Source organism: Scyliorhinus canicula, chromosome 17 (assembly GCF_902713615.1).
Source record: "Scyliorhinus canicula chromosome 17, sScyCan1.1, whole genome shotgun sequence".
Taxonomy (NCBI): domain Eukaryota; kingdom Metazoa; phylum Chordata; class Chondrichthyes; order Carcharhiniformes; family Scyliorhinidae; genus Scyliorhinus; species Scyliorhinus canicula.
The window spans coordinates 102,017,811-102,040,428 of record NC_052162.1 but is presented as its reverse complement, the minus strand read 5'-3'; the positions used below and the strand labels follow the sequence as shown (position 1 = coordinate 102,040,428).

Sequence of the window (22,618 nt, the reverse complement as noted above, 5' to 3'; positions counted from 1 at the left end):
GAGAATGACTAAATATACCGGCACAGCCAAAGACATACCCAAAGAACCTGCAGGATGTGGGTATTGTTGGTTTAGGCCAACATTTATTGCCAAGGAATTGACCCAGCAGCAGTGAAGGAAGGTGATATATTTTCAAGTCAGGATGGTGAGTGACTTAGAGGGGAACTAGCAGGCGCGCTCACGTGTCTGTGCCAGATGGAAGATATGGAAAGATTAAGGAAGGTCAAGTGAGAGGGGACAAAGAGAGACACAAAAAGAGAGAGTGGGAGGCAGATTTGGGGTGCGATCTAAGTAATGTTGCGCCTGACGCGGACTCGTGATAGCTGGCTAGATCGCAGGAGAGACCGAAATCGGGATCCGCGGTGGGTGCTGATCGGGTTAGCTCTTTTGTCCATGTTTGAACCAAGGCTGTCATGAGGTCAGGAGCTGAGTGACCCTGGCAGAACCCAAACTGAGCGTCCATGAGCAGGTTATTGCTGAGTAAATGCTGTTTGATAGCGCTGTTTATTTCCATCACTTTGCTGATGGTGGACAGGAGACTGACAAGGTGGTAATTGGCTGGGTTGAATTTGTCCTGTTTCTTGGCTTTAAGACATACCTGGGAAATTTTCCACATTGCTGGGTAGATGACAGTGTTGTAGCTGTACTGGAATGGCTTGGCTAGGGGTACAGCTCACTCCTATTGGCAGGGTCCAGATCCTACCGATATGTGGCCAGAAACCAATAAACACCAGTTAAGGCCAATCTCCATATCGTTGTCGGGAGAGACCCTCTATTGACCCTCCATCGAGTCTGCATCAACCCTCTGAAAGCCGACCCCACCCAGGCCCACTCCCCCCGCCCTATCCCCATAACCCCACCTAACCTGCTAAAGGGCAATTTAGAATAGTCACCTGACCTGCACCTACCCGATTGGACTATGGAAACCACAGTAACAGAGGAAACCCACACAGACACAGGGAGAATGTGCAAACTCCACACAGTCACCTCAGGCCAGAATTGAACCCGGGTCCCTGATGCTGTGAGACAGCAATGCTAACTACTGTGCCACCATGCCACCCGTGATCTAGCCAGCTCCCCAGTGAGTGGTCACACGGGCACCTTTTAGCACACCCATTTAAAAAAGTGAAGCTAGCGCAATGGCTGCTGAGAGGATCGGAGGAAGTGAGTAGCCATCTTCGAAATTGGGTAATCAGCACGGAGGCTCTGGCGTTAGAACATAGAACATAGAACAGTACAGCACAGAACAGGCCCTTCGGCCCTCAATGTTGTGCCAAGCCATGATCACCCTACTCAAACCCACGTATCCACCCTATACCCGTAACCCAACAACCCCCCCTTAACCTTACTTTTTAGGACACTACGGGCAATTTAGCCTGGCCAATCCACCTAACCCGCACATCTTTGGACTGTGGGAGGAAACCGGAGCACCCGGAGGAAACCCACGCACACACGGGGAGGACGTGCAGACTCCACACAGACAGTGACCCAGCCGGGAACCGAACCTGGGACCCTGGAGCTGTGAAGCATTGATGCTAACCACCATGCTACCCTGCTGCCCCCCAGCAATGGGCGTTGTTGCCCCAGTTCACGGTAGGGGAGCCCTGGTCGGTGGGGGCAGGTGCCATCGGCTGGGAGGCCTCCCCTGGGCCGGGGGGCTGAGGGGCTCAGCGCCCACAGGTCCAACAGGCCACTCGAACAGGCCACCCCCCAGATCATGTACACCCATACTAGGGGAAACTTCAGAAGCTGTCTGTCTATCCAACCGAACACCTCCAGGACAGAGTCATGTCCCTGATAATATGGTGAAGATTACTTTAACTCCCTTACACCGTGGCGGCCTTTGATAGAACAGTTGAAGGCTATTGCCAATAAGGATTCGGCATTGTTAGTTACACAAGCGTTTTACAACTCTCAAGTCCATTCCCGTGGGTTGACGTGCCATGTCGCAGGCAAGTCTTATCACCTGAACTTTCACGCTTTGAGTTAATTTCAGGCTCAGCCATTTCCGCCGAAGCCCATGGGGATCATTACAAGCCCTAATTGACATTAGATACCGGTGGCAGTCTCACTGCGTTGGCCATCGGGAAGCACTTGCCGATTCTCGCTCGCTCCCACACTTAGTGCTTCTTCCATTATATTGCGCTCCTGATCTAATCCTAAAACCTCCTTCCTAACAGCACTGTGGGTGCACTTACATCACATGGATTGCAGCCGTTCAAGAAGGCAACTCACCACCATCTTCTCAAGAGCAATTAGGGATGGGCAATGATGGCCTAGCCAGTGACACCCACATCCTTAACGAGAAGGGAAGGAGAGGCGGAAATCAAAAAGTCACCAGGGGCTGGTGGGATCTACCCCAGAATACTGAGGGAGGCAAGGGAGGAAATTTCTGGGACTTTGACAGAAATCTTTCAATCCTTATTGGCTACAGGTGAGGTCCCAGATATTTGGATTCTAGCTATTGTGTTTGTTTATGAAGGGTAGAAAGGATAATCCAGGAAATTACAGGCCAGCGAGCCTTAAATCAGTGGCAGGGAAATTATTGGAGAGGATTCTTCGAGACAGCATTTACTGCTATTTGGAAGCAAATGGATGTATTAGCGAGAGGCAGCATGGTTTTGTGAGGGTGAGGTCATGTCTCACTAACTTGATCTGGATTATCGAGGAAGTGACAAACGTGATTGATAAAGGTAGGGCAGCGGATGTTGTCTATATGGACTTCAGTAAGACCTTTGACAAGGTCCCACATGGCAGACTGGTACAAAAGTCAAGATCAGAGTGAGCTGGCAAGATGAGTAAAGAACTGGCTCAGTCATAGAAGACAGAGGGTAGCAATGGAAAGGTGCTTTTCTGATTGGAGGGCTGTGACTAGTGGTGTTCCTCAGGGATCAGTGCCAGGATATTTGCTGTTCGGAGTATATATTTGGAGGAAAATGTAACTGGTCTGATTCGTACGTTTGTGGACGACACAAAGGTTGGTGAGACTGCGGAAAGCAGGATATGGATCAGTTGGGCAGAGAAATGGCAGATGGAGTTTAATCTGGACAAATGTAAGGTAATGTATTTGGAACGTCTAATACAGATGGGAAATATACAGTAAATGGCAGAACCTTTAAGAGTATTGACAGACAGAGGGATCTGGGTGTACAGGTTCACAGGTCACTGAAGATTGCAACGCAGGTGGAGAAGGTAGGCAAGAAGACGTACAGCATGCTTGCCTTCATTGGCCGGGGCATTTAATATAAAAGTTCGCAAGTCATGCTACAGCTGTATAGAACCTTAGTTAGGCCACACTTGGAGTATAGTGTTCAAGTCTGGTTGCCACAGTACCAGAAGGATGTGGAGGCTTTAGGGAGGGTATAGAAGAGGTTTACCAAAATGTTGCCTGGTATGGAGGACATTAGCTATGAAAAGAGGTTGGATAAACTCGGTTTGTTCTCACTGGAACAATGGAGGTTGAGGGCTGACCTGATAGAGGTCTGCAAAATTATGAGGGGCATGGACAGAGTGGATAGTCAGAAGCTTTTTCTCAGGGTGGAAGAGTAAATTACCAGGGGACATAGGTTCAAGGTGCAAGTGGCAAAGTGTAGAGGAGATGTGCAAGGGAAGTTTTTTACACAGAGGGTAGTGGGTGCCTGGAACTCACTGCTGGAGGAGTTGGAGGAAGCAGGGATGATAGTCACGTTTAAGGGGCATCTTGACAAATAGATGAATAGGATGGGAATAGAAGGATACTGTCCCAAAAGTGTATAACGTTTTCTGTTTGACGAACTCAATGGGTTGGTGCAAGCTTGGAGGGCCGAATAGCCAGTGCCTGTGCTGTACTTTTCTTTGTTCTTTGTTCTTTGAGTGAGACAGACAGAGACAGAGATATGATATAATAAACTAAGGGAATTAAGGGAATGGAGGAAGAGGTTGCTGTGAGATTTCTGGTCCCTGACCTGCAAGCGGCTCCACTGGATTCGGCCTACACATCGGGCAGCATTTCTCCAGGCCTGCTTTGCCCCAAAGATCAATTCGTTCTGGGTCAGCTGATAGGTGCCAGTCCTCTGTACCTCCAATGATATCTCCGTCAGGCGCTGACTGTGTTCTGGAGTCCCTGTCCTGAGACAGGGGATGAGAGAGAGCAACTCAGTCATTGCCCATTGAGAGTGGAGCTGAATATCTCACACACCTTCCTTCAGCACTTGGCCAAAATTACCCTCATTCCCACCTACTCCCACCTACCACCTTAGCCCACCCTAAGCCACTGAAACCCCGGCCCGGATTCTCCGATCCCGCGACCAAGTTCTAACGCCGATGTCAAAAGCGGCGCGAGCCACTCTGGCGTCAATGTGCTGCCATCCCGGGCATTCACCCCCTCCTAGGGGGCTAGTACGGTGCCGGAGTGGTGTCCGCTGCTCTGGCTCTCAAAGGTTGCCATGCCACAGCCGGCGCATGTTTGCGCATGTGCACCGGCCCCCGGGCAATATGTCAGAGCCCTCCAGGGGCCCATAAGACCATAAGACATAGGAGCAGAATTAAGCCACTTGGCCCATCGAGTCAGCTCCGTCATTCAATCATGACTGATATTTTATCATCCGCATTCTCCTGTCTTCTCCCCATAACCCCTGATCCCCTTATTAAACAAGAACCTATCTATCTCTGCCTTAAAGACACTCAGTGAATTGGCCTCCACAGCCTTCTGAGGCAAAGGGTTCCACAGATTCACCACCCTCTGGCTGAAGAAATTCCTCCTTAGCTCTGTTTTGTAGGATCATCCCTTTAGTCTGAGATGGTGTCCTCTGCTTCTAGTTTTACCGACAAGTGGAAACATCCTCTCCATGTCCAGTCTATCCAGGCCTCGCAGTACCTTGTAAGTTTCAATAAGATACCCTCATCCTTCTAAACTCCAACGAGTACAGACCTAGAGTCCTCAAATGTTCCTCATATGACAAGTTTTTAATTCCAGGGATCATTCTTGTGAACCTTCTCTGGACCCTTTCCAAGGCCAGCATACCCTTCCTTAGATATGGGGCCCAAAACTGCTCACAATACTCCAAGTAGGGTCTGACCAGAGGATTATACAGCCTCAGAAGTACATCCCTGGTCTTGGCAAGTACATGCCCTCTTGGCATGAATGCTAACATTTAATTTGCCTTCTTAACTGATGACTGAACCTGCACATTAACCTTAAGAGAAGGGCCCGGCACGGAGGAACATATACTCCCACAGAACTAGCCCGCCCGCCGATCGGTAGGCCCAATCGCGGGCCAGGCCACTGTGAAGGCACCCTCCAGAGTCAGATCCCCCCACCTCCCCCTGCCCCCCAACCAGGACGGATGGCCCTCGCAGCCAGAACTCCGGGACCAGACGTAACCCACACCAGCGGGACTTGGCCAAACCGGCAGGCACTCAGCCCGCCGAGGTGCGGAGAATCGCCGGTGGTGGGCCACTTTCAATGCCCCCGACTGGCACGGCAGCAATCCCGTGGGCGCCCGAGAATCGACGGCAGAGATTCGGCGGGCCGGCGTCGGAGCGGCGTGGCACGATTCTCGCGCCACCCCCGGCGATTCTCCGATCCAGCGCAGGATCGGGGAATCCCGGCTCCCATATTCCCTCCACTGAGACCTACCCCACCTTACCCTTGTCCCAATCTCTTCTTGGCCCCACCCCTTCTCCCATTCCCTGCCCCAGTGAATTTCCTGCACCTTTTCATGGCTGTGTAGTACTGGTTGAGGAAGTCTGTTGCTTGCTGCAGGAGTTGTTCCTTGGACGGGGCTTCACCTTCTGGTTTGGACACAAGCTCCTTGGGGAACATGACAGACCCCAGACATTGGGTCTCTGAGCATGGGGTTGGCTGAAGGTAAGCAAACATCAACAGATTATTACAAACCAAACACATTCACTATTCAAACATTATCCCCAACCTATACCGGAACAAACAGTAACCATCACTGCATAGTGAATGATAGAATCAGCATGGGGATTGTGTATGTTAACAGCATGTAGAGCTGGAGCAGGTGGTCCCTCTGAAGGGAGGGTGCAGACACAGAAAAGCAGTTTTTTTTATTAGCAGGTTGTCTAGATCAGCATTTATTACACATCCCTAGATGCCATTGAGAAGCTGTTGGCTCACCCACCTTCTTGAATTGCTGCAGTCCCTGAGGTGTAGGTGCACCCACTGTGCTGTTAGGGAGGGTGCCCCAGTGACAATTAAGCAATATATTTGCAAGTCAGGGTGATGAGTGACTTGGAGAGGAACCTCCAGGTGGTGGGGTCCCCTTGTCCTTCTAGATCTTGTGGATCTCCTTCTCGGTTGTGGGTTTGGAACGTGCTGCCAAAGGAACCTTGGCGAGTTACTGCAGTGCATCTTGTAGCTGGTACTCATGGCTGCCATTGTTTGTCGGTGAGGGTGTTTGTAGAGGGATTGAATGTTTGTGTCAATCAAACTGACTGCTTTGTCCTGGATGGTGTCGAGCTTCTTGAGTGACATTGGAGCCGCACTCATCCAGGCAAGTGGAGAGTAATCCATTACACTCCTGACATGTGCCTGTCGATGGTGGACAGGCTTTGGGAGTTCAGGAGGCGAGTTACTTGCTGCAGGATTCCTAGCATCTGACCTGCTCTTGTAGCCACACAATTTATATGGTTCAGTTTCTGGTTAGTGATAACCCTGGGATGTTGATAGTGGGGATTCATCAATGTGTCGGTCAGGGGTCACTGTGAGTCCATCTGGGTCAGGGGTCAATGTGAGTCCATGTAGGTTGTGGGTCAGAGTGAGTGTGTGTGGGGAGGGGTCATGTGTGAGCCCATGTGGGTCAGGGGTCACTTTTGGTTGGGGATCAGTGTGGGTCCATGTGGGTCAGGGGTCAGGAGAATTTGTGTGGGTCGGGGTCCAGAGTGAGTTTGTGTGGGTCGGGGACAGTGTGAATCTGTGTGGGTTGGGGGGGTCAGTGTGAGTCGGGGTCAGTGTGAGTCGGTTTGGGTCAGGGGTCACTTTGGGTTGGGGGTCAGTGTTATTCTGCGGGGTGTGTGAATTGTGTGGCTTGGGGGTCAATGTGGATTTGTGGTCACAGAATAAAATCACAGAATAATACAGCGTAGAAGAGGCCTTTTGGCTCATTGAGTCTTCACCAACGCATGAACTGCAGCGGTTCAAGAAGGCAACTCACTACCACCTTCTAAGGACAAATAGGGATGGGTAATAAATGTTAGCCTAACCAGCATTAAATTAAAAAATGAAAAACACCTGACCTGCCTACCGAATCCCATTTTCAAGCACTTGGGCCATAGCCTTGAATATTATGACTCATCCAGACACTTTTTGAAGGATGTGAAGCAACCCGGCTCTCCCATCCTCCCAGGCAGTGCGTTCCAGACCATCACCACCCTCTGGGCAAATAAGATTTTCCTCAAATCCCCCTGAACCTTCTGCCCTCACCTTTTTCCCCCTCGTGTCTGACCCTTCAGTAAAGGGAACAGCTGCTCCATATCCACCCTGTCCATGCCTCTCATAATCTTATACACCTCGATCAGGTCGCCCCTCTCTGCTCCAGCGAAAACCACCCAAGCATATTCAGCCTCTCTTCATAACTTAAAATGCTATGTGTGGTTCAGAGGTCAATGTGGATCAGGGGTCATGTGGGTCCAGAGCCAATGTGAGTTGGGGGTCAGTGTGGGTCGGGGGTCAATGTGTATTGGTGGTTCGTGTGTGTTGGGGGGCAATGTGGGTTGACGGTCAGTTTGAGTGTGTTTGGGGGGTCAATTTGGGTCATGGGTCGTGGGTCGGGGTCAGTGGATCAGAATTACTTCTTTGAAACCACTTATCCAATTCATTTTGGAAGTTATCATTGAATTTTCTTCAGACAGTTCATTCCAAATTCTTAGACCTCGCTTTGAGGAAACAATGAGCTGCATCTTCCAAGGAGCGATGATGATCCTCAGATTATTACTGTGTTCAAACATTCTCCCGACCTCAAGCTGATGCACAAATCTTGTGGAATCTTCCAATCCCAGCTGCCATAGAAATGGGCAGTGCAGTGCCTTGCGGGAACTTGTCACAGCAGAATGGAGTGGGAGTAAAACAGGACAAGTCCCCCAGTGACAATACCAGCAGTGGGATGGTAGGTTTAACAACCCGGCCTTGGTGAATGGACTGCCTAAATTGGCAGGTGGATAATTGTGGGAGGTGGGTAACTGGGTGAAGTGGGTAAGGGGTAAATGGTGAGGTGGATCAGGGGTACCTGGGTGGGGTCGGGTGCTTTTTGGCGCCGCCTTTTTGGCCCCGATCTTTTGGCGTCGTTTTTTTGGCGCCAGTTATGGCGCTCATTTTCTGGGCCCACCACGGTTTGGCGTCAAAATCAAAATGAAAGCATGTAATAAACCTCCGTTAGTAACCTCGGAAAGCCCGTGTATGTGTCCCACAAGAAGCAGCCCCCCCCCCCTCTCTCTCACAGGCTCCCCCCCCACCCCCCCCACCCCCCCCCTTCCGTAGTCCTTAGAAGCCTGAATAGTCTATAGAATCTAGTTATTTAACTTCAACGCCGAAATTACAATTAGCACGGCGGCATACGAGTGTCACGCCCAGTGGCACCAGGTGATATTGAAGGCGGGCGGCTGGAAAGGTGATCAGAAGAATCTTAAAGGAAGCGAGATAAGCAGAGAGGTTCGGGGCGGAAGGTGGGGGAGGGGGGGTGGGGGGTCCCAAAGATTGGTGCCAAGGCAGCTGGGGGCGCGGCCGTTGGTGAATCAATTTATATTGGGATGCTGAAGAGAGCAGGAATAGATCTGCAGAGATATCTGGGATTTTACACGGGGCATGGTGACCCCTGAAGGGTTAAACGGTTCCGCTTTCCATTTTGAAAGTTTCATGAGCTACCTTCGCATTAAACGTTCGCAACTCTGACCCCAAAAGGGATCCTCCATTAATTAAAACTTTCTTAAAAAAAATAATAGCGCCTGCTGCGAATCATTTCTTCACTGTGCGATGCAATGTTTAACTCTGCTCCTGAAAGCCGTTTGACTTTCTAACCTCCTGCCGATGGCGAGAGTCAGTAAATAGACACACAACCTCAAAGGCACATTCACCTCCACACCCACACTTGGATTGCGGGGCAACCTTTTAGCTCACGTTTCAAAAGATGAAAAAAGCAGGAAGGTAGATATACATTTATGTAGCCTTTCAGGGCCTCGGGGCAACTTAAAGCCCTTTAAACAGATAATGAAGTACGTCGGAAATGTTGGCGGCGCCAAAAAGGCCAGCGCCAAAAAAGGCCAGTGCCAAAACAGGTGAGTGCCAAAAGGTCGGCGCCGAAAGGTCGGCGCCAAAAGGGCGGCGCCAAATAGTGCCATTCCCTCTGGGTGAGGTGGGTAAGTGGTAACTGGGTGAGGTGGGTCAGGGGTACCTGGGTGAGGTCAGGGGTAAATGAGTAAGGTAGCTAACTGGGTGAGGTAGGTCAGGTGTAACTGGGTGAGGTAGGTCAGGTGTAACTGGGTGAGGTGGGTCAGGGGTAACTGGGTGAGGTGGGTCAGGGGTAACTGGGTGAGGTGGGTCAGGGGTAACTGGGTGAGGTGAGTCAGGGGTAACTGGGTGAGGTAGGTCAGTGGTAACTGGGTGAGGTGGGTCAGGGGTAACTGGGTGAGGTGAGTCAGGGGTAACTGGGTGAGGTGAGTCAGGGGTAACTGGGTGAGGTGAGTCGGGTAACTGCGTGAGGTGAGTCGGGGTAACTGGGTGAGGTGGGTCAGGGGTAACTGGGTGAGGTGAGTCAGGGGTAACTGGGTGAGGTAGGTCAGGGGTAACTGGGTGAGGTGGGTCAGGGGTAACTGGGTGAGGTGGGTCAGGGGTAACTGGGTGAGGTGGGTCAGGGGTAACTGGGTGAGGTGAGTCAGGGGTAACTGGGTGAGGTGGGTCAGGGCCAACTGTGGGAGGTGGGTAAGGGGTAACTAGGTGAAGTAGGTTGGGGTAACTGGGTGAGATGGATGAAAGGTAACTGGTCAGGTGTGTCGGGGTGGGTGAGGTGGATAAGGTGTAAATGAATGAAGTGGCTAAATGGATGAGGTGCATCTGGGGTAAATGGGTGAGGCGGTAGATGGATGGGTTGGGAATATTTAGATTAAGGCATGGGGTTTAGTTGGGTGTCCGGAATTTCTGCACAGAGATCAGGTGAACGGAAAAGCCTGTAAAATTCTCAGGTGTAAAGCTACAGTAATATGCCGGAGAGACAGAGGCTCCACCTAGTGATCGGTGGTCAGAATTGCACTGAACTGAATCTCTTGTAGGAACCAAATCCCCAGAGCATTGCATTTTGAGAAGACCAAGGACGATAGAGCCACAATTGCAACAGCGAAGATTAATGTCAAACCTTTTATGTCCATTCCCGTTATTATAACCCTTTTCCTATCTCTTCACTGTGTGTCTGTTTTGTGTGTGTCTCGGTGGAGGGTGGGGCATGTTTTGGGAATAGGTAGACTAGTAGACCATAATTCCAATTATTTCCATTATACGTTAATTTTACTCGTGATAAATAAACAGTTTGTTAATATTTTACTCATAAATCTGGGGCTCTCCACTGTTGGGAGTCTCCGTTGTGCTGGCAATGCACCCACGCTTGGGGATTTCAAGGGGGCTGCCCACAATGGGAAACCCCATTGGTCAGCTGGCAGGCTGGAGAATCCCGCTGCTGGAGGGGAGGGGAGGATGGGGGGGGGGGGGGGGGGGGGGGGGGTGCGGCAAGATGGAGAATCCTGCCTCTAGTGTCTGTAACTCATTGGACCAGTCAGGGGTTGAAAATCCCAGGAAAACACAAATTATTGTGAGGGACTCCTGGATTGGTGGGGCTGGAACTGACCGTGCACTCGCACAGGGCGTCCTGATAGCATTAGAAATGGACATATCACTTTAAGACAAGAAGCCCATAATCTTTAATTCAAGCAGATAGAATCCAGAAAGCTATGCTCGTTTGAGAATAATAATTGCTTATTGTCACAAGTAGGCTTCAATGAAGTTACCGTGAAAGCCCCTAGTCGCCATCTTCTGGCACCTGTTCAGGTAGGCTGGTATGGGAATTGAAACCGCGCTGCTGACCTTGTTCTGTATTATAAGCCAGCTGTTTATCCCATTGTGCTAAACCAGCCCCTTTAAACAGAAGTTGCAGACTAGCCGGCATCAGTGACAAAGTATGGATTGGGACTTAGATTGATTGATTTGCTGGTGGTTAATGGATTTGCAAAAAAGGCTGTGTTCTGTCGAGTAACAGGTGGTGGTGATTGGATCATTTTCCTTCAGGATGCTTTTAAGATCCCAAGATTTGAGTTTGGTTTCAGTTTTGATCTTGGACGCCCTGGGAAAAGTCCTGCTATCCTTTCCCTCCCTTTTTCTCCAAAAAGCCTGTGTTTCTGAACTGGCAGAGAGTCTAGCTGAATTTATGTACAGGAGAACCATTACAGGCTGCGCAAACAAAGACCAGAACCGACCAACTCTCTCTCCAGAAACTACAGAAGCCTGAATGTAAACCTTGAACTGAAAGCAAAGCTTGAACAGAAACAAGGAGCCTCTCCAGGAAAATTTGCGAGTCATGCATTTCTAAATATAGAGAAGATCATCACAGGCTATAAACCAAAAACCTCCACTTCTGATTTTTTACCCCTTTCCTCCCCTCTGTGTTTATTTGTATTGTGTGTATTTGTATTGTGTGTGTGTTTGTGTGTGTAATAGAGCATGGGGACAAGTTAAGGTGGGGATGAGGTTAATAGCTAGTATTACTGGTTAATTCACTTGTGCATTGACTCCCGGACACGTGGGGCTGGAATTGACCACGTACAAGCCCAGCATGTCGTGGCACACTTGAGACACTGACCCTCTGTGCACTCAAGTTAGTGCCACTCTGTGCCCACAAGTCACTGACTCTGTGCCCTCCAGTCACTGACTCTGTGCCCTCCAGTCACTGACTCTGTGCCCTCCAGTCACTGCCCCTTTATGTCCTCAGGTCACTGACCCTCTGTGATTGGAATCTATTTCTCCTAATAGATTCCACTCCCAATCTCCACTTGCTCAAAACTCAGGATTTTATCGAGAATCTTTCAAACACAGTCAGAGGTCACTCAACACGTCATGTCGAAAAATGACAAAGGAGCAATTAAACTGTTTCTCTCCAGAAGTTTGTGCACACTTGTTTTCAGATAAAGGATCGGCACATTGGCACAGTGGTTAGTACTGTTGCCTCACAGCTCCAGGGTCCTGGGTTCAATTCAGGCCTTGGTGACTGTGGAGTTCGCTCTTTCTCCCCATGTCTGCGCTGGTTTTCTCCAAAAATGTGCAGGTTAGGTGGACTGGTCATGTTAAATTATCCATTAGTGTCCAAAAGATTTGGTGGGGTTACTGGGTTACAGGGATAGGGTGGAGGCCAGGGCTTAAGTAGGGTGCTCTTTCTAAGGGCCGGTCCAGACTCGATGTGCCTCCTTCTGCACTGTAGGGATACTATGAAAACAGACAAGTAAGTCAAATCCAGCAATCCCAAAACTGTGCTCTTTAATTGACTGCCATACATTAATTAGAATTGTTGCACCTTAAGCATATAGAATAGAATAGAACATTACAGCGCAGTACAGGTCCTTCGGACCTCGATGTTGCGCCGACCTGTGAAACCACTTTAAAGCCCATCTACACTATTCCCTTATCATCCATATGTTTATCCAATGACCATTTAAATGTCCCACCCATGGTGGGTGTAATGTGTTTCAAATCAACCCTGTCCTCACTAAGTGTCCCCACTGGAAAGAGGAAGAGCATGTGTGCTGTGTCATTTTTATATGGGTTGGTGTAATGCCCCCCTGTGGTAGTGTCACCTCTCTGTGTGTCGTGAATGCCAATTGGTCGTGTCCTATCTTATTGACCTATTGGTTGAATGTCTGTGTGTCATGTCTCTGGTGCTCCCTCTAGTGTCTATCTAGTCTATGTGTATTAACATTAACCCCATGTGTATTTACAGTGATGCATCACCACAATTCTCAATGCCCCCGTCCAAACAACAAAGGCCCCAGCACCGATCCCTGTGGAACAGCACTAGTCACAACCTTCCATTCAGAAAAACACCCTTTGCCTTCTATGGCTGAGCCAGTTCCGTATCCATCTTACCACCTCACCTCTGAACCATGTGACTTCATCTTTTCTGCCATGAGGCACCTTGCCAAAGGCTTTACTTTTTTTAAAATTTAGAGTACCCAATTCATTTTTTTCAATTAAGGGGCAATTTAGCGTGGCCAATCCACCTACCCTGCACATCTATGGGTTGTGGGGGCAAAACACACGCAGACACGGGAAGAATGTGCAATTTACAGTTGCTCACACTATTTTATATTGTCTTTTTGCTTTCTTCTTACATAAATAAATCACTTCACACTTCATCTGCCTGCCCAATCCAACAACTTGTCTTTCAAATCTGAAGTGTGATTCCAAGAATTGAAGACAAAACATAAGCTCAAAGCAGTATTTGTACCGAGTAACTCGGGAAGATTGATTGTTCTTGGATTGGGGCAGTGTACATTCACCTGAACAATCCTGCATTTACAAAGGATGATGGTGTGAGAGCAGTTTGCAGAGAGCTGGCAAAGGCAGAAGAAGTGTAGGAATCCTGGGTGGGATTCTCCGTTGGCCCACATTGAAATCAGGAGGCAAATGGGAGGCGTTTCAGTCGAGAAGCCAAAATTGTGGCCAGCGCCAGGAGCCCACCAGAATACCATGCTCCGTTACCTGAACAGCGGCATCAATGCATTCACTTCTGCACGTACAGCAAGTTCCATATCATTAGCGGGCCTGACCCGGTATTCTCCGGGGCCTCCGAGATGCTTCGCCTCCGTCAGGGAAGTGTTTCACTTGTGGTTTCAAAATACAGGAAACAGGCTCCATGGCAGGCTGACAGTCCTGCCGCTGGTAGGGCTGGCTGGGGTGGGAGACACCTGCCGGCCGTGGTGGGGGCCACGAGGGATGACCAGGTTCGAGATGTTCCCCCCCCCGCCCCCCCCATGGGACTGGGGTGTCCAGATATGGACCGCCATTGCCGTGGCCTGCTTGGCAGCCATCTTGCTGCACATCCCACTGACCACCCACCGTGGCCCGTCATTGCGCAGTGACACCGGCTGTATGGGTCCATTCCCCACCCCACGAACTCCCCCACCCCCACCCCACAGCCAGCTGCTGGTGGAGAAGTGCGCGGCTCACCCAAGGGCAATGGCCACAGTCGCCCCAGAGGAACAGGACGCATCTGGAGAGCCGGCTGCCTAACAGGCCAAGAAGGAGTTGCGAATAAGGCAGCGCATGAGGCTTTTGACCAGCAGCGACTGCCATTTGAGGAGCTGGTGACCGGGCATGCTGTTGAAGACTCCGGCTGAGCAAGGGTCAGTGCAACATATCTGCAAAATCATGGCACACCTGGCACCTGGTATGGGGAAGGATACCCACTCCCGGTGGCTGTCAAGGTGAACGTTGCCCTGAACGTTTATGCCACAGTGTTCTTCCAGGCGCCAAGTCCATACCGTCTGGAATTTCAGAGACCTCGCTGCACAGGTGCATCGTGCAGTAACCGTGGCCCTGTATACTGGGTCAGCACAAATCATCAAATTCAATGTACATCGAGCACAACAGGATGACTGAGCAGTGTGGTTTGTTGCCATTGGAGATGCCCCGGGCCCAGGGCATGATCGACGGGAAGCATGAACCCCTACAAGCACCAGACCATGACAGCCATTCTTCACAAACTGAAAGGGGTTCCACTCGATGAACCTACTGCTGGTGTGAGACCATCCGATGCACATCTTACACATCTGCGCCCGATACCCGAGCAGTGTGCAAGACGTCTTGAGGTGCATCCCCAGCTGAGGGGTTGGCCCCTTGGCGACAGGGGTTTCCACTGTGGCCGCGGCTGATGACACCGACCTGGAGGCTACAGACTGACACGGAGACGGGTTACAACGACCCTCATACCGTGACTGGGAGCATGGTCAAGCAGTGTTTTGGCATCCTGAAGCTGCGTGTCAGGTGGCTGGCGCACTCTGGGGGTGCCCTCCAGTATAGTGCTTGGAGAGTCTTCCACATTGAGGTTGCCTGCTGCGTCCTCGACAACATCGCCCAGCAGAGGGGCGACATGCAGGAGGTGGAAGATGAACATAAGAACGTAAGAACTAGGAGCAGGAGTAGGCCATCTGGCCCCTTGAGCCTGCTCCGCCATTCAATGAGATCATGGCTGATCTTTTGTGGACTCAGCTCCACTTTCCGGCCCGAACACCATTACCCTTAATCTCTTTATTCTTCAAAAAATTATCTATCTTTACCTTAAAAACATTTAATGAAGGAGCCTCAACTGCTTCACTGGGCAAGGAATTCCATAGATTCACAACCCTTTGGGTGAAGAAGTTCCTCCTAAACTCAGTCCTAAATCTACTTCCCCTTATTTTAGATTTAGGACTTTAGGACTATGAAGGCCAGGTTTTGTTCGATTAGGAGGATGTGAGTAAAGGCAAGGGTGGCAGGACATGGGACCTGAGCAGGTGCATGAAGTCGCACAAGATGTGTGCCTGAACTGACGCGCACGGGACGATCTAATTGCCTCCAGGTTCACCGGCTTGGCGACCTGGCCGTTGCCACGGACATCCCATCCAACCTCCACAAGGCCTTGGCTGACCACGCCCTCTCACGAATACCCCACCCCCTGCACCACTGCCACCCCCTTCCCCCAACACTTTGCAACCCGCTCCATGATTCCTACCTGCCTCACTTCGAACAGGGGGCCCTGGGATGGCAGTATCAGCGGGTCTGGTCCACGGGATGGAGGATGATGACAACCCGGTCTGTGGATGAGCTCTGATGCTCCGCATCATTTGACAAAGTCTGACTCCTGTCCACTTTCCACTGTCCACCTGGGTGATCCCTGCATGCAAGCTGGCCATTCCATCACACGGTCCCACCAAACCTTTGGTGGCGGAGGTGGGGTGAGGAAAGTGGTGGAGGATAGGGTGGAGAGCGACAGATCTGGGGCCCTAGAGCAGTGACCGTTGGCAGAACCAGGGTCCCTGGCTCATGCCCACCCTTAATGTCTGCCCATCTCCTCCCCCCCCCCCCCCCCCCCCCACCGCCAATCACTCCCTCTGCAGCCAGCCCAGCACAGTCCGTCCCTCACACCCTTCTGAAAGAGCACCTAGGCAAGTGTCCCAGATTGCGTGGTGCCACCATGTTCTGTGCTGCCCATAAGATGCGCCAGGGATAGGAGGGGAAGAGTTCAAGACACTGTGGTATTCTGGCACCTCCCCTGTGGGAGTCATCGGCATGGGTACCACCAGCTCCTCCTTGTCAGTGTGCCCGATAGCCTCCCCGGCCTAATCCATGGGACGGGCGTGCGAACGGAGCTAATCCATGAGGCTCCCCCCGTGACCTGGTGCTGCCAGTCCTGGTGGCCCGCTCCCATCCCAAACAGGGTCCCGATGCTTGCGAACATGGAGCACAGGGGATGGACCACCTCCCTCTGGGAATGGGCTACATCAGCCGTGACTGCGCCACCTCTCTCTGGGTATGTGCCATGTCAGCCAGTGCCTGGACAATGCCGCCACGCCTTCAGCTATGGCCCACTGTGACTGAGCCACGATCTGTGGTGCCCCTGCAATGTCCAGTTGCCTGTGACAGGTTAGCCCTGTCCTGGGCCTTGGCCACTGCCTGCAGAGTGCCCCAGGGCTAGGACACCTTGACCCATGGCTGAAACCTGCACGCGGTTGGACGCCTCCAATTGCACCTTCAGGTGCTGGTTGCTCGCTGACATCCGCTCATGCTGTCCCTGGCTCAGCGACTGCATCTCCACTGGGCCCACCCTTTCCAGAAGCTTGAAACCCATCTGGAGGGCAGCTAGTCTCTCGGGACGACCCGCGTCTGCCGCCTGCCCGCTTGGGGGTTCCTACCTCTACTTGCGTACAGCTACATGCTACACATGTGTGATGTGCACCAGAGAGTGCCCCAGGAGCCTCTTCACTCACATGGCCAACCGAGGTGAGTGTCTCTGGGATGGTGGAGAGTGTTGGAGACAGCAATTTCGGGAAGTCAGTTCAGTTTGACTGCTACTCCGGGAACATTTGCAGCACAGAAGGTGAGGAAGGGGTGGTAGCTAGTGGCCTTCGTGGTCAGGGCACCCAGCTATATCGTGGTCGATATGGTTGCTAGCAGGTGGTGCAGGGTGGGTGTTCGGTCGCCCTCAGGGTTGGGGGGGTGTGGGTTACTGGTGTGGGGGACATGGAATGGTGCCACTCATCCTAGACCCCCTGAGGAAGTTGTGCAGTTTTTTACGGCACTGCTGGCCGGTCCTGGCGGTGTTTTCAATGGCGCTGACCACCTCCGCCACCTGAGCCCAGGTGTGGTGTACGGTGGCGGGTGGCAGCCTCCTTCCCACCTCTGGGTAAGTGGTAGCCCACTTCTCCTCCACAGCGTCCAACAGGGTCTCCAGCTCTGCATAATAGGGTGCTGCTCTACTTGCTGCCATCCTGTTGGCTGGGATGAGTGGGGTGTGGAGTGCTTATATGCGACGGCAGCTTGTCATAGAATCTACAGTGCAGAAGGAAGCCATTCGGCCCATCAAGTCTGCACTGGCCCCTGGAAAGAGCACCCTACCCAAGCCCACACCCAAACGCCATAACACAGCGGCCCCACCCAACCTTTTTTGGACACTAAGGGCAATTTAGCACGGCCAATCCATCTAACCTGCACATTTTTGGACTGTGAGAGGAAATTGAAGCACCCGGAGGAAACCTACGTAGACACGGGGGGAACATGCAGACTCCACACAGACAGTGACCCAAACCGGGAATCGAACCTGGGACCCTGGAGCTGTGAAGCAACTGTGCTAACCACTGTTCTACCATGCGGCTCTTCAGTGCCAATCCCGACCCTGGCGAATCCGACACCATTTTCACTGCCATGGATTGTGTTCCACGTGGCACTGGTGCTGGCCCATTAACGGTTGATGGAATTCTCCGGGACCGGCACCACTTTTGCTGCTGTAGAAGTGCACTAATTCTGCCTTGATGTCAACACTTAGTTTCTGAAACGGAGAATCATGGCCCCTATCTCTGATTGGAAGGAAAGCCAAAGGATTACAAATCAGACAATGACATTTCACTCTAACGAGCTGGGTTGACAGTTTGAATTACAGTGATCCCCTCCAGTTCCAGTCACCTAACCCCAGCAGAGCCTCTGTGTGGCTCACAACTGACAGGTAAATGGAGCTGAAAACAAATCTGCTGGAACAAAAGGACAGTGTCTGCTCGGAATGGAGGGCGGGAGCCAAACCAGTTCTGCCATTCAGACCCTGGATGAAAACAATAATCAAAAGAACCAAGAACAATCTCTGACTGTTTCTAATCCAATCACCACCTCATTCTGGCTAATGACAACTCCTAAATATTTCTGGGAAACTCCCGAACACAAACAGAAAAATAAAAGAAACGCTTTCCTGGTTCATGTTCGAATCATGTTCTGTATTGATTACCAACTGGTCGATGTTGGCTGGTTAACTAGGAAAAGACAGTGTTCAGTTCACCAACTCTCTCTGCCTGGTATGATCATTAAACACGGCATAATGAATGGTGGAGCAGGCTTGAAGGGCCAAATGGTTTTCCCCTGCTACTATTTTCTATATTTCCATATTTCCATGAGTGGGTCAGAAGGTCAGGGAAAATCCATGTGGGTCAGGGGTCAATAAGGGTCCATGTGCTCAATGAGTCTATGTGAGTCGGGGTTAATTTTGAGTCACATGGGTGCAGGTCAGGGAATATTTGGAGTCAAATCCCTGTGGACCAGGGGTCAGTATGAGTCCGTGTGGGTCACAGCAGAATAGAAAGCTACTGCATAGTGTGGTGAACCACTGTACACCTGTATTAGGGAATGTAAGGCAGGACCTGTATTACAGGTTCGCCGGTAGTCCCTGCCGGCTGGCGCCGCCCAGTAGGAGGAGTATAAATATGCATGTCCTCCATTGATCTGCCATTTTGCCAGCTGCAGCTGGAGGCCATGCATCTGACTGCAATAAAGCCACAGTTGTACCCAACCTTAGTCTTTGTGCAATTGATCGTGCATCAGTTTACTGCAGTCAGATTTTCAACAAGATGGATATCAGAATCAAACCAGATCGCCGGCAGCTGGATCCACACTCGCCCGATGCCAGAAAGGACTTTAATCACTGGCTAGCTTGCTTCGAGGCTTACATCAACGGAGCGACCCCCACACCGACGGAGGCTCAGAAGATACAGGTCCTGTATTCCAGGTTGAGCTCAAGCGTGTTCCCACTGATCCAGGATGCCCCGACTTAAGCGGAAGCCATGGCACTCCTAAAAGAGAACTACGCGCAGAAAGCGAACAAGCTCTTCGCCAGGCACGTACTTGCCACTCGCTCTCAACTCCCTGGTGAGTCCATCAAAGACTTCTGACGGGCCCTAATCCCACTCGTCCGGGACTGTGACTGTCAGGCCATTATGGCCACCGAACATTCTAATCTCCTTATGCGCGATGCGTTCGTAACAGGGATTGGGTCAGACCTCATCCGACAACGACTGCTGGAAGGGACCTAACGGAGACAAAAACATTAGCGTTTTACATTAACATGACGGTCGCCTCCCGTAATTTTCAGGCCTACCCCTCTCGCCGTGTGGCCCACCCCTCCTATCCCTCCTGGACCCCGCAAACGACCCCCCCAGCTGGGGCCCAGCCTAGTCAATACGCCTGCGCCACACGCCAATCCGCTCACCACGGGGTTCCCCGCTGCTACTTCTGCGGCCAACAGAAGCAACCACGCCAATGCTGCCCAGCCCATGCCACCACTTGCAAGTCTTCTAACAAAAAGGGCCACTTCGCCGCAGTGTGCCAGGCCCGAGCGGTCGCCGCTATCACCCCCTCCCCCCTGCCAAACGCACAATGGGCATCTTCTCCTCCATGGGCCACATGCGGCCAGTGGACGACGCCATCTTGCTCCGCTAACGTTCGGCCCATGGACGCCGCCATCTTGTCTTCCCCACAGGGCAGGAACGCCAACGACATCCCACGACCTGGGCCGCCAACACTCTTCGTCTGAAACCTCTGACGATCACCCGCAGCTCGCCTCGATGACGCTGGACCAGTCTCGTCCACACAACCTGGCCACCACTTCGACAATGGTGAAAATCACGGCCACGTGACCTCCTGCCTGTTGGACTCTCTGAGCACCGAAAGCTTCATACACCCGGATACGGTAAGGCGCTGCTCCCTCGTGGTCCACCCCGCCAATCAACGGATCTCCCTAGCCACCGGATCCCATTCCGTCCCGATCCAAGGGTTCTGCACGGTCACTCTCACAGTCCAGGGCGTAGAATTCAGCGGTTTCCATCTCTATGTCCTTCCTAATCTCTGCGCTGCACTATTGCTGGGCCTAGATTTTCAGTGAAACCTCCAGAGCCTCACCCTCAAATTCAGCGGACCCCTACCTCCACTCACCGTTTGTGGCCTTACGACCCTCAAGGTTGACCCCCCCTCCCTCTTTGCCAATCTAACTGGGGATTGCAAACCCGTTACCACTAGGAGCAGACGGTACAGCGCCCAGGACAAGGCCTTCATCAGGTCCGAGGTCCAGAGGCTGCTTCGGGAGGGGATCATCGAGGCCAGCAACAGCCCCTGGAGAGCCCAAGTGGTAGTAGTTAAAACTAGGGAGAATAGGACTACATCCAGACCATCAATCGGTACACGCAGCTCGACGCACATCCCCTCCCACGCATATCTGATATGGTCAATCAGATTGCGCAGTACCGGGTCTTCTCAGCAATTGACCTAAAATTCGCCTACCACCAGCTCCCCATCCGTAAATCGGACGGTCCATACACCACTGCCTTCGAGGCGGACGGTCGTCTCTACCCTTTCTTAGGGTCCCTTTGGCGTCACTAACGGGGTCTCGGTCTTCCAAAGGTAGATGGACTGAATGGTCGACCGGAACGGTTTGCAGGGCACGTTTCCGTACTGAGACAATGTCACCATCTGCGGCCATGACCAGCAGGACCACAACGCCAACCTTGCCAAATTCCTCCGCACCGCCACTCTCCTCAACCTTACGTACAACAAGGAGAAGTGTGTGTTCCGCACGACCCGTCTAGCCATCCTCGGCTATGTAGTCCAAAACGGACTTCTGGGGCCCGATCCCGACCGCATGCGCCCCCTCATGGAGCTCTCCTTCCCCACTGCCCCAAGGCCCTCAAACACTTCCTGGGTTCTTCTCCTACGCCCAGTGGGTCCCAAACTAGGCGGACAAGGCCCGCCCACTCATACAGTCCACTCATTCCCCCTTGCAGCCGAGGCACAACACACCTTTACCCAGATCAGAGCAGACATAGCCAAGGCCGCGATGCATGCAGTAGACGAGGTACTCCCCCTTTCAAGTTGAAAGCGACGCTTCAGACGTTGCCCTCGCCGCCACTCTAACCAGGCAGGCAGACCCGTGGCATTCTTTCCCGCAAACTTCATGCCTCTGAAATTCGGCACTCATCCATCGAAAAAAGAGGCCCAAGCTATCGTTGAAGCTGTGCGGCATTGGAGGTATTACCTGACCGGCAGGAGATTCACTCTCCTCACTGACCAACGGTCGGTAGCCTTCATGTTAAACAACACGCAGCGGGGCAAGATCAAAAATTATAAGATCTTGCAGTGGAGAATCGAGCTCTCCACCTATAATTACGAGATTTTGTATTGCCCCGGCAAACTCAACGAGCCCCCAGACGTTCTCTCCCGGGGTACATGTGCCAGCGCACAAGTAGACCGACTCCGGGCCCTACACGACAGCCTTTGTCACCTGGGGTCACACGACTGTACCACCTAGTCAAAGCTTGCAACCTGTCCTACTCCGTCGAGGAAGTACGGACAGTCACCAGGGATTGCCAGGTCTGTGCAGAGTGCAAGCCGCACTTCTACGGGCCAGACCGCGCGCGCCTGGTGAAAGCGTCCCGCCCCTTTGAACGCCTCAGCGTGGACTTCAAAGGGCCCCTCCCCTCCGCCGACCGCAACACATATATCCTCAGTGTGGTCAATGAATACTCCAGGTTCCCCTTCGCCATCCCATGCCCTGATATGACGTCTGCCACGGTCATCAAGGCCCTCAACACAATCTTCGCTCTGTTTGGATTCCCCACCTACATCCACAGTGACAGGGGATCCTCATTAATGAGTGATGAGCTGTGTCAGTTCCTGCTCAGCAGGGGTATCGCCTCCTGCAGAACGACCAGCTATAATCCCCGGGGAAACGGACAGGTAGAGAGGCAGACGTTTGGAGGGCTGTCCAGCTGGCCCTACGGTCCAGAAACCTCCCAGCCTCTTGCTGGCACTATGCAGCACTGATGCACTACACTCCATCCACTACTGTGCACCGCTACGAATAACACCCCTGAACGTGTTTTTACCTTCCCTAGGAAGTTCACATCCGGGTGTCGCTCCCCACTTGGCTCGCAACTCCAGGACCGTCCTTCTACGTAGGCACGTCCGACTCCACAAGGTGGACCCCTTGGTGGACAGGGTACACTTGCTCCACGCCAACCCCCAGCATGCCTACGTGGAGTTCCCCGACGCCGCCAAGATACTGTCTCCCTCAGGACC

General features: G+C 52.1%; 1 protein-coding gene across 1 annotated transcript in view; it reads right to left on the bottom strand.

Moving 5' to 3' along the window:
• The window catches only part of LOC119951958 (nitric oxide synthase, brain-like), a 304,521-nt gene that overhangs the window by 210,250 nt on the left and 71,653 nt on the right, over positions 1–22,618 (bottom strand). The window contains exons 3-4 of the mRNA XM_038775360.1: positions 5,694–5,842; positions 3,945–4,107 (exon numbers count right to left, since the gene is read on the bottom strand). Of these exons, the coding sequence (XP_038631288.1) occupies positions 3,945–4,107; positions 5,694–5,842 (312 nt within the window). The remainder of the gene's footprint in view (positions 1–3,944; positions 4,108–5,693; positions 5,843–22,618) is intronic.